The sequence below is a fragment of the Anopheles coluzzii genome, chromosome 3 (assembly GCF_943734685.1).
Source record: "Anopheles coluzzii chromosome 3, AcolN3, whole genome shotgun sequence".
In the NCBI taxonomy this organism is placed as follows: domain Eukaryota; kingdom Metazoa; phylum Arthropoda; class Insecta; order Diptera; family Culicidae; genus Anopheles; species Anopheles coluzzii.
The window spans coordinates 78,411,949-78,423,912 of record NC_064671.1 but is presented as its reverse complement, the minus strand read 5'-3'; the positions used below and the strand labels follow the sequence as shown (position 1 = coordinate 78,423,912).

Below are 11,964 nucleotides of genomic sequence, written 5' to 3'. Positions count from 1 at the left end.
AACGGGAGACACTATCACATATCACTATTATGAAATGAATAATTCATCCATTTTGAATGGATTAGATTTTCGAGATAATGACTAAACAATCTCTCACACGGGGGCAAATATTTGGCTCTCCTGATGATTGATAGGCACGGCCAAGCTCATTATGAAACATTATCATCGGACGTGTCACATTTTTGCGCAAAAAACAATGCATTGTAGCGTTTTCTGAGGTTCGCGAAATGCAATGCCGTTTGTATTTTGGATGTCCTGGATAGGGAATTAAATTACTGCCACCAGCGTGTGCCGCACAGATCATCAAATCAGGCATCCAAACGGGCAGGAATAGGACAGTATAATTTAAATTAATCAACCCATCATATCCGTGTGAGCTTAATTAGCTATTCTCGTACCAGGTAGTTGAATGGGATTCGCCTGGATTGAAATAGGACTCGTGCTTTGTTCCGGTGCTTGTAAATGAAGGTCATATTTTAGCATTTTGATTGATGTCTCCCATCACACCCAGCTCATTGTGTGGCTGCCATGTGGAACGAAATACATGGAACTCTGGACTAGATTACCTCGTCTCCGTATCTACATACAAGTTGTTGTTGTAGAGACGCACGACCAACTTTCATCGGAAAGGCCTCATCTTTATCCTTCGCCTAAAACCATCCTCAGCCTCATCCCGAAAGTCCTTTTTTTAATCTATAATTTAATCTCCCCACCTTTTGTTCTTTTGCAGCTCCACGAAACAGCCACTGGTTCACCACATGACACTGTTCGAGTGTTCCACCAACTCGTACCCCGGTTCCGACCCGAACTCCTGGGACGTGTGGGTAAAGAGCAGCGGGGCGGTCTGCAACAGCAATCTCCTGACGCCCCGCGACTGGGACTCGTGCATCACACCGGTCGCTACCTGGGGCGTCGGTGCATCGGGCCAGTTCCTGCCCGAGCACATCGGCATCCCGATCGGGGGCGATAAGGGCGCGCCGAAATATTACATGCTCGAGGTGCACTACGACAATCCGCGCGCCAAGCGCGTGCTGGACCATTCCGGCTTTCGCATCCACTATACGCGCCACGTGCGCAAGCATGACGCCGGCATGATGATATCCGGCGTGTCCGTGTCCGACACGCAGATGATTCCGCCCGGCCAGAAGCTGTACCGCAACGTCGGCATCTGCGGTCCGTCCTGCACCGGGGCGGTCTTTCCGGCCGAGGGCATTAACATCGTGTCGGCCGCACTGCACTCGCACGTGGCGGGCAGAAAGATGAAGCTGCGGCACGTGCGGGACGGCAAGGAGCTGCCACGGATCGTAGAGGACGACAACTACAACCATAACTTCCAGCAGGTCCGCCAGCTGGAAAACGAAACGAGCGTCCTGCCGGGAGACTATCTCATTACCGATTGTGCCTACGAGGTAAGCAAACCGTGGCACATGCCGCTATGGGTGATTTTTTTATTTTAGAATAAAAGCATTCTAAACGTACGTTTGGAGAATTTTAAAACCAAAAAACAATAAAAGTGCGCCAAACAGTATGCAACCCGCATTGCAAAAGCATACTGTTAAGAGCTTTTCAACACATTACTCATCATCATCATTCTCCAGAATGTAATAAATTAAACAATAATGTAACCTTTCTTTTCCCCCGGGTTCTGCCAGACTGTCGGTCGACGACGGCCCACGCTCGGTGGCTACTCGACCAAGCAGGAGATGTGCCTGTCGTTCATCACCTACTATCCGAAAATCGAACTAGCCGGCTGCTACAGCATGACCCCGGTGAAAGAGTTCTTCGAAACGTTCGGCGTGTTTCAGTTCTACGCAATGAACATGACCGACGTGGAGAATCTGTTCCTGTACAATGGCAACATACTGGACCTGCTGCCGACGACCGTGTTTCCCAACTTCGCACCCGGCGGTGACGTCGACGACGAGCAGAACCAGCTCGCAATCAAGGCGCTGCAGAATGCGAAAGACTACAGCGTCATCGACGAGGAGGACGTGCTGTACAAGGAATCGATACTGAACAAGCTGATCATATCCGATCCGGTCGAGTTTCACGACCGCACCTTCCTGTCGCACCTGAACCAGCTGCCCTGGTCGGAGCCACTGTTTACGAGGCGCGTCGAGCAGAGCATCCTGACCGGAAAGCACATGACGTTCTGTCGCGTTTCGAGCGATTCTATTTCTGTGGTAAGTATTACGCACGAAAAAAAGAAAAAAAACGAAGCTTTCCTGCCAAAATACACCATTTCTAATACACGCTCCTTTTACTCCCTTTCGCAGGCGTCGGAAATATTTAAGTATCCCGTCTTTGACACGTTCGTGAAGGCACCGAGCCAATGCCCGTACCATCTGTTCATGGAGTTTGCGGACCACACCTCCGCCGCGACCAAACAGATGTCCAGCACGAAGCTGCTCGTGCTCTTCCTATTAATACTGTATCGACGGTTTTGTACGGGCGACTACCACTAGCACTACCATCCACCATCCATCACCAACGACTTGGGGGTGAAAGTTGCGTTTCGTGGAAAATCTGACTCCCTGCGACTTCTGACGGGAAATCGCTCTCAACGAAGAGCAGAGGGGGTTGCTTGTTGAATGCGGTCCCGCGACCGGCACACTGTTACTTATACTTACTTTTATTTATTGCACTACCTTTCAAAGCGCTTATTGGGGTGATTAGATTCTTTCCCCTACCGCTCTCTCTCTCTCTTTCTCTCTTTCTCTATCTCTGGACAACAGGAGCGGAGGGAAAGTATAAATCACGGCGCCCAAAATTGCGCTCCCCCTGTCCTCGGGTCGGTCACCAAGTTCTACCCGCATTTTCCCACATTCTGCCGCAAGAATGTAGTTTTAGCAAGCTCGACTACCATAATTTTCTCTAATTTATTTACTTAGCTCTATTGTGTGATGGGCGTTATTATGCTATCGTTAGTATTATTCCGCTGCTTTCTAACCCAGACTCATTGGTCTGCTGCTATCGAGAACGTTTCGGCTGTAAGGGGAAAATCTCAAGCGCGAAACTAATCTCGAGCGATGAAAGTCATTTCGCTATAGGCTTCTGGCGACGGGGGCCAACCATTGATTGAATGTTGGGCGATTAAACTGAACGAACCTGTTTCTCTGAACAGCAAACAATAAGGTTGATTTACGCATTCTTTGGACCCGCAAAAAAAGCAGCTTCAGTGTAAGTCGTTGGCCAGACATCCAGGGGCCAGTTCTTTCCTAATGCAAAAAAAGAGTCTTCATGTATAGTCCCGGGCAGAGATAATAGAAAGACGTTTGTACATTTTAAAACACCTGCCCATTCAGCAAAAGAAAGTAAACAGGCTCCCTTAAGATTAGAACTTTTTGGTTAAGATTGGCTCAAGTTAGACGAATTGAGCAGTGCGGGCCAGGACGGGATTAGAAATGCCAAAGTTTAAAATCGTCATCACAATCGCTCTCACGCAAAACAGGGCAAAAGCTCGATACGTTAGCAAAGGATATTAAGCTAGACAGTAGTGTGTCTTTCGATATGTTTCTCGACAGATACTCACCGAGTGAGAAGCTGCCGATCGTTAGGTGTATCGTTAGGTATTCATTAAAGCGCGCACGCACACACCTGCTACGAAGGTACGATAGGTGGGAAGGCGGCGCATAGGTAAACGACAAGCGGCCACGAATAGGCAGGACTTTAATGTTATTACTTAATGGATCAGTAGTGCGATACTGAAGCTAGTACCAACCACAATGCGTACAAGCTATTGTAAGATAAACGATGTAGTAATGTTTACAGTTTTAAGACCCGAACTCAAATGTAGTGTAGCTGTGGTAAAAAAATAAGAAACTCGATGTAAAATAAAGCTAAAAATCAATAAATCAAATACTTGTTTGCGTATGTCACTTGTAATGTAATATTTCCGCGCAATGCTGTCTCTTTCGTACTACTCTTTTTTATTGCCCCACTATTAAGCAAAAGCTACGATGAAACCGATTTGTATGTGCTTTTAGCATAATTTGAAAAAGCAACTGCGCAAGATGCTGAATTGTGCTGGCTAAGGGCTTGGTACTTGTTTCGATAATGCCTCTTATTTATAGGTTTTGAAGTGATTATAATGTTAAATTACAACTGTAAAATCATTTCCAGTTCTGCTCAAAACAGTGCAAAGCATGTTTTCGCTTTTTTATTGCATATTGCATACTGACCCACACACATCTGTTTTGCAGCAATTACGAAATTACTTTCTCTACATTAATTTTGTTTTGTTAATAAAATTATTTAGTAGTCCAATTACACGTCCAATTGCGCTCGAAACAATGTAACGTGAAAAAATATCGATTTTCACCCGATATGGTTAAACCATTTTGACAGACGCATCACGACGTGCGTCGAAATAGAAATTTTTCTACTTTGACGCTGCGTCGTGCGTCGTTAACGCATGCGTCTGTCAAATCCCATACATTTTGGCAAAATCGCAACGCATTGCGTCGGAACAAGTACCGCTCTCTAACCCGGCGCTCTAGCACCAATCGAACACGACATCGAACATGAAAAATGTATGGGATTTGACATGTTTGTCTTGTTTGTTTGTTTGCACAGTGCACCTCCATATGATTATATGGGTTTGTTCGTGTCGGATGTCGTGTTCGATTGCTGCTAGAGCGCCGACTAAGTTTGTGTCCGATAGAGCGAGCAAGCTTCAAAACTATCAATCGTCTTCATTCGGTAGGCTTCAGCTATTCAGTACGGTTGAACTTGGTTGCGTTCCTGGAACACAGCACATCCTCAGCACGGATTGTTTTCATTTCATTGAAAGTAAGTTGTGAGTTGTTCGATATTTGCTGATGAGGACAATTTTAACTCTTCCCAAACCTTTGCTATTGTTGTAAATGCATAGCTGCTTTCAAGGAAAACGCAACACCGCTGCTGGTCGTTGAGATCGGCCATTACTTCGTTCGTAATCAGCGCAAGGAAATCACTCTTTAGGGTAAGATCAGTAAGCACTCCGACGAAGCTTAACCTCGCTAAATGATAGCATGTTTGCCAACTTCCAGAATGTATGGTATATCGGAACGGCTGGAAAGGGTCCGGGCCATGATCCTGGAGTCGACGTCGAGCGTGGAGGCATCCGACGAAAATCCTCAACAGGCGAGTGCACGTGCCGTTGTATTATATGTGGAAAGTGAGCTGCTCCGGCTACATGTGCTTAAAACCCTGATCCGGACACGCTACGGCGTACGTTGTCCCCCGGAGGTCTGGGAGGTTCTGCACGAAGATCGGAAGGAATTGCTGCCACCGCTCATCGAGGTGCAGCAGCAGCGGCGATTTTTGAAACAGTTTTTGAAAGATCATTATCCTAGCTTTAAAAAAGACGAGGAATAATTAAGGGTGGCGTACAGCAAATAAAGCACATTTAGAAAACGTAACTCAAAACGTTTGATTTATGGTTGGGCTTTTGGAGAAACGGAAAAGGGAAGCCCCATTCATCTGCTGGAAGTAAGGTTAAGGAAGGTCCGGTAATTTCGTCGGAAATTTTCGTAGTTGCAAACAAAAGGCAGACGGTTTTCTAATTTCAACGAATTTTCACCCTGATCACCCTGTGTGACAGCTGACAGCACCCTTTGACAGTTCGGGCATGGCATCAAAACAATCTCTGCCGGTGTTTGTTTTCATCGCGCGTCGTGCATCGCCAACCAAAATTACCGAATAAATACGATCAAAGGTGTAAAAGTGTGCAAAGGATGGATTTACTCAAACCGAGAACAGTTCCGCTGTCGGAGGAAACCATCTTGTGGTTCGAGTTTTTGCTAAAACCTTCGCTGCTAGCCAAACATCTCAACAAAGCGAACCCTGGTGCGTTATATACAGACTGTAAGGGGAAAGATCCCCTTTAAGCACAACAATAATAGCATCGTGTTTTGTAGATCCCTCCCCCACGGACCTTATAACCCAGTTTCTCGCCAAAGCACCGGAAGGTCAAACGCATCCGCCCGATCTGACGGCACCCGACCCGGACGGGGCGCACCGGTCGGATGGACTGAAGTACACCAAGAAGCAGCTGGCGCTGAAAATTCTCGCCCTCAAGGTGGCAGCCTTCATGCGCTGGGACCTAGACAAGCTGGAGCGAACGCTTTCCGTCTCGCTGCAGATACAGCTGCTGGCCGATCTGTGCAGCATAACGGCGGGCAAAATGGTGGCGCTGCCGTCGTCGCTGCTCCAGGATCCGGCCCTGATCGGTACGGATGGGTCGCGGCATTCGTTCAACTTTGCGCTTACGCTGTACCATCGGTGGGTGCTGCGGGCGCAGGTACTGCGTGCGGCCGTTATCAAGAACATCAAATCCAACCACGGGTACGTAGAGCGTGTTATTTTACCGCCGGGAAATGATTGTATCTCTTCCCTTTGTTACAGCCCCGCCGTTCCCGACCTGACCACGTTTGTGCTGCGGGACGAATCATCCATTCCGGCGCTCGAGCCCATCACCCAGCTCAGCATCGACTACCTCAACCAGGTGCTGATGGAGCCGCAAACATTTCGCGTCCTCACGTACGAATCCTTTGTGCCGCTCGATTCCAACAGCGAGCATACGCAGCAACGGTTCGATGCGGCGATCGCGATTAAACCGTGCGAACTGCGGGCCCAGCTGCATTACGACCTCTGCCAGTACTACCTGTACGTGCAGAAGTACGAGCTGGCCCGGCAGAATGTGCTGCTGTGCAAGGACAACTATGCCCAGTGGCAGCGGGAGGAGATTGGCCGGACCGGACTGCCGCCGGCCTACTGCACCGTGAGCGCGGAAGTGCTGCAGGGCTACCTGCTGGCGTGCGGTGTCACCGGCGAACCGGACGGGCTGCTGCAGCGGCTGCACGAATCGATCCTCAACCACTACTCCGACATCGTGATGATACTGAAGGAGGACAACCTGCGCAAGGAAATTCCGATGACGCAGCGCAAGCTGCTCGAGCTCAACATCGAAGGGTACAACGCGATCGGCAGCACCGACGGCAACCCGATCGAGCAGAAGGAGCTGGAGCTGGCCGTGGTTGCACTCAACATCATCCGGTACGTGATGGACGGGGAGAACATACTCAGCTGCAACGTGGCGCTGCAGAAGTACAAAAACCAGCAGCCGAAGCTGATCGAATCGCTGTTCCAGTATGCGGACGAGCAGTACGAGCAGTTCTCGCTGGAGGAGCGGGGGCTGTTGAAGCGATACTTTTACAAAATCATCACCCTGTACGGGGGCGAGCTGGGGCCCGCCTTCGAGGCGTACGTGCAAAGCTACTCGAAGGTGGTGTCGCTGCAGGAGCTGAAAGACTTTCGCGCCCAGCATACGCAGCCGGAAACGCAGCTGGGAGGTGTTGCGCTGCAGAGCGATTGGGTGATACCGGAGACAAAGAGTAAGTTGAAGCGTCATGCTTGGTATGTGTTTGTTATGTGAGATGATTGATTTGTGGTTTCTTTTCTTCAGATCCCCGTCTCGAGGTTGGCCAGCTTGAACGTCAGCTTATCTCCTGCACCTCGGCAAACGCGGTCCGCAAGCTGCTGGTGAAGATTGCCGGAACGAACCCCTCGAAGCCACTGTTTACGATCAATCCCAGCTGGACGATCCCGTACCCACTGGAGCAGGTGTTAATTCCCCTGCAGCGCGGTTTCCTGCAGGACTTTGCGTACATCCTTATCGGGAAGGCAAGGGAACTGACCGCCCGGAAAGAGTACGCCACTGCCATCACGCTGCTGACTGTGCTGAAAAATGAAACGCAGCGGCCCGAGCTGGCGGGCAATCCGCTGATTGCAAAGCTCGGCAAGATGGTGTCCTGGGAAGGGTTGCTCGTACAGATCCAGCAGGTGCTAGACGAGTGGCCCCGCAAACCGGTCGACCAGGCGCAGCTCGTGCGCAACTGCAAGCAGTGCCTGAATGCGGCGGCGGCCGGCGGCGGCAACGAACTGATGCCGCACGCCAAACTGCTCGACCACTGTGCCGCCCTGCTGCTTAACCTGAACGAATGGAACGCGCTGCTCGTGCCGGTCGACAAGCGCTTCCCCGGGATCGAGCTGTGTTCGGCCATTACGCAGGCCTTTCTGGACATTGAGAAGTTTAAGGGCACGAAGAAAACGAACCGCGAGGCGTGGGAAATGATACTGCCGATGTTTCTCAATCCGCCCGGCTCGCGGCAACGGCAGCTACCGCCCGACGGTCCGCTGGTGCTGCTCATCGGCAAGCTGCGGGAACCGCTGGTCATCTCAATACTGCTGTCGCTGCTGGCGAAGCTGCACAACATCTTGCGCGACGAAGCGAACGCGGAAATGAACGCCGAGTACATGTTCCTTTGGCCGTCGAACGTGAACAAGTGAGCATTGGGGCGCTTTTTTGCAAACTCTTTCCCATGGTTACTTAACTCTCTCGCTCTCTCGCTCTCTCTCTCTCTCTCTCTCTCTATTACCTTCTCCTTTACTCAGCACTTCCATCTACAACGTGAAGCTCGTCATCGAGGCACTGAACCTGCTGCTCAATCAAGCCCTTCGCTACTATCCGAACAACATCCCCTGGCTGAAGCTGAAGGGGGACGTCGAGTTTGTCGCGAACAATTTCGAAGCCGCCATGCGCTACTACGTGACGGCACTAATCTCCGGCACCGAGTACTGTACCGTCCATCTGCAGCGCCCGCTGGTGGACGACTTTCTGATCCGGCGCATGGTGAAGTGCAGCACCAATCTGGGGTGCTTCGTGCAGGCCGCCGTGCTCTGCCAGTTCTTTGACGAGACGGACTATGGGCTCGCGTTTAAGAGCATCAGCGAAAAGTCGGCCAGCTACTCGGATGCGATGGATTCGTACTACAGCTGCATCTGGGACCCGACGCTGCTCGAGTTTATTGTCAACTGGCACTACAAAAAGGGTGAGCACAAGCGGCGACTGCAAGCGGTAAGTGGGGATGGGGCTTTTGATCGTACTGAGCGGGACACACAGTAGCAGTGATGTGCTCTTTGGAGTGCACTCACGACGCCGATCTGACTCTGGCTGTTGTAAGGCCGATTCCAATTCCGGCAAAATTCGAACCATTGGGTCTTCACGAAGTCGGAGTCGTCTGGAATCGTTTGGAGTGGTTTGGAGTCGTCCGCAGTCGTTCGGAGTCGTTCGGAGTCTTCCAAAGTCGTCCGGAATCGTTCGGAGTCATTAGGAGCCGTCCGGTGTAGTGTGCTTGTGATCCGGCATTTATTTTGTTGTGTTAGTTTGTCTTTCACTTTGCGCGTGCACTTCGTATACTCGGTCTTTGTTTCCAAGTCTGACTCCGGCCAACTCCGGACGACTCCGACAACTTCGAACGGCTCCGAACGATTCCGAACGACTCTGGATGACTGCAACTCCCAACGACTCCGGCCAACTCCGAAGGACTCTCGATAACTCCGAAAGACTCCGGACGGCTCCGGATGACTCCGTTTTTGAACGACTCCGGACGATTCAGAACGACTCCGGACGACTTTGGACGACTCTAGACGACTCCGGATGACTCCGACAACTCCGAACGGCTCCGAACGATTCCGAACGACTCCGGATGACTCCAACTCCCAACGACTCCGGCCAACTTCGAAGGACTCCGGATAACTCCGAAGGACTCCGGACGACCCCGGATGATTCCATTTTTGAACGACTTCGGACGATTCAGAACGATTCTGGACGACTCTGGACGACTCTGAACGACTCCGGACGACTCCGGACGACTCCGACAACTCCGAACGGCTCCGAACGATTCCGAACGACTCCGGATGACTCCAATTCCCAACGACTCCTTCCAACTCCAAAGGACTCCTGATGACTCCGTTTTTGAACGACTCCGGACGATTCAGAACGACTCTGGACGACTCTGGACGATTCCGGACGACTCCAAACGATTCCGAATGACTCTGGACGACTCTGGGCGACTCCGGACGACTCGGGATGTCGTCCAGCTCCCAACTATTCCGACGACTCAAAACTATTCCGAACGACTCCGGACGACTTCGGACGATTCCGAACGACTCCGAATAATGCTGAACGGACCTATCTTCCAGAATCGATTCCGGAGGCCAACTTTACTCCTCACTACATGGTGGGCTGTAGAAATTATCTTATCATGAAAGGTTGCGGAATTTCAAGCACTGCTCTTCTGATTTAAAGTAGAACGCACTGAAAAGAGGAGGCTTCTTGTCAGTAAAATTAGAATGTTTGTTAAACCGTTTCATTTCAAAAAAAGTAATTCGTTATTCTCTTGTAATTTCAGGTCTCTTTCATTGGCCAGCTGGAACTGAACGCAAACAACAACGACGAAATCAAGCGTGAGGCGGCCGCCGTTCGGAAGAACCGCTTCCTTCGCTCCCTTGCGAAACAGTACATGTGCTGAGTACGGGAAACGAGCGAAAAACGTGATTGTATTTATATAGAAGTATAATGTTTATTTTTAAGATTAATCGCACCATTTGCGCAGTTGAAGATTTAGAAAGAAGGTGTCTTACGTAGTACAAATAATAGCAATCAGTCCCAAAAAACCATCGGTAAGTAGGATTAAGCATTTACTTTGGCTTTCTGCCCCTCGTCGCGCCGCCAGTTTTGGCCTTCTTTGCCGTCGACCCGGCCAGCGGCTTCTTCTCGTCCACCTTTCGCTTGGGCGTGCCGGTCGACGGCAGCACCTTGAAGAAGGAATCCAACCTGCCCTGGGTGGCGGTGTTTTTCGTCTTCAGTATCTTCTTCGCGCCCGAGCGTATGCGATCCTCGTTGAACTGCCGGTCGCCGCACAGGAACTTCACCAGCCCCTCCTCGTCCGGTTCGCTCCACTTGAGCTCGATCGTGTCCGCGTCCTGCACCTCCGGCTCCTTGAACAGCTTGCGCGCCTGCTCATAGTTCCAGCCCTCCGGCACGATGTACTTCTGCCGGTCCAGATGCTCCAGTATCTTCTCGATCGAGCGGTGCTTGTTGATCAGCTCGATCGCTTTCTTCGGCCCGATGCCCCGGATCGTGTCGCAGTAGTCGCACCCGAGCAGTATGCACAGATCGATAAACTCGTCCTGCGTCAGCTCGAACCCCTTCAGCACCTTTTCGTACGCAAACTCCTGCACCGGCATCTTGCGCGCCTCGCTGAAGGTAAGATGCCGCAGCAGGATGTTCGAACCGAACGTGAGCGCATCCATGTCCTCGGTGGCCGTCGCGTACACCTTGCCCGCGCGCACCAGGGCGGCGCATTGGGCTTCCGCTTCGCACGGCGCTTCCACGTACGGGACGCCCATCAGCCGCAGCAGCTCCTTCGCTTCGTTGGCGTGGTGTTTCGTCACCTTCACGAGCCGACGGTTGAACTTCTCGATATCCTCCGTCGCACCGGCTTCGGTCGCTTTGTCCAGCGCTTTCTGGGCCTCCTCGCGCCGCTCGGCCCGCTTGTTCAGCTCGCCCGACTTCAGGTCCGGCGGCTTGCCGTCGAACACGTACACCGGCTTGATGCCGTTCTCGAGCAGCCGGATGGTGCGGTAGAACGTGCCCATCAGGTGGGACGTCGTCTCGCCGTCCACCGACGTCAGCTGGGCACCCTCGGCCCGCACGGCAATCAGGAACTGGTACAGACACATCGATGCATCGATTGCGACTTTTCTTCCTACGGGAAAGAGAGGGTGATTGAAGTGACAACACAAACCGCCAGAGCCGAGCGAGTCGGTGTAGCTTACCGAAGAATTGTTTAATTTCGCCTTCCTTCACCGCAAACGGGGCGATATCGGCGATCAGCTGTGAAAGTCCCTTAATTCCCATGGTGCCGTTCGCGTTTGTTCCAAAAGCTGCACACAAAAAAACACAGAAACAATAACGATGGAGCGTACGGGAACGTACGTGAAGTTTCGCGCGCGCCGAAACACGCCGTACACAAACAAGCATGTTGACAGTTCGCCGCACTGACAGATCTCGTTCGAAAGTTCGAAAATAAAAGCCGTTGGTTAAAAGCAATATTTTTAATTGATTTCTTTTCACTT

The 11,964-nt window shown here is 51.2% G+C and overlaps 3 protein-coding genes across 5 annotated transcripts in view; 2 read left to right on the top strand and 1 right to left on the bottom strand.

Moving 5' to 3' along the window:
• Positions 1 to 3,890, top strand: part of LOC120958509 (MOXD1 homolog 1) — a 52,026-nt gene extending 48,136 nt beyond the window's left edge. For all 3 annotated transcript variants that reach the window (XM_049608889.1, XM_040381359.2, XM_040381358.2), the window contains exons 5-7: positions 731 to 1,409; positions 1,653 to 2,183; positions 2,277 to 3,890. In XM_049608889.1, coding sequence (XP_049464846.1) covers positions 731 to 1,409; positions 1,653 to 2,183; positions 2,277 to 2,465 — 1,399 coding nt within the window. In that variant the 3' untranslated portion in view covers positions 2,466 to 3,890. The remainder of the gene's footprint in view (positions 1 to 730; positions 1,410 to 1,652; positions 2,184 to 2,276) is intronic.
• Positions 3,891 to 5,610: 1,720 nt separating this feature from the next.
• LOC120957326 (integrator complex subunit 8) lies at positions 5,611 to 10,422 on the top strand. Its single transcript, XM_040379472.2, has 6 exons — positions 5,611 to 5,829; positions 5,901 to 6,327; positions 6,388 to 7,376; positions 7,448 to 8,327; positions 8,437 to 8,899; positions 10,236 to 10,422. The coding sequence occupies exons 1-6, from the start codon at positions 5,718 to 5,720 to the stop codon at positions 10,353 to 10,355; spliced, it is 2,991 nt and encodes a 996-aa protein (XP_040235406.1). The 5' UTR covers positions 5,611 to 5,717; the 3' UTR covers positions 10,356 to 10,422.
• LOC120957327 (flap endonuclease 1) lies at positions 10,382 to 11,871 on the bottom strand. The gene is made up of 2 exons (XM_040379473.2): positions 11,665 to 11,871; positions 10,382 to 11,594 (listed from the first exon to the last, which is right to left on the bottom strand). The coding sequence occupies exons 1-2, from the start codon at positions 11,867 to 11,869 to the stop codon at positions 10,525 to 10,527; spliced, it is 1,275 nt and encodes a 424-aa protein (XP_040235407.2). The 5' UTR covers positions 11,870 to 11,871; the 3' UTR covers positions 10,382 to 10,524.
• Positions 11,872 to 11,964: the final 93 nt, after the last annotated feature.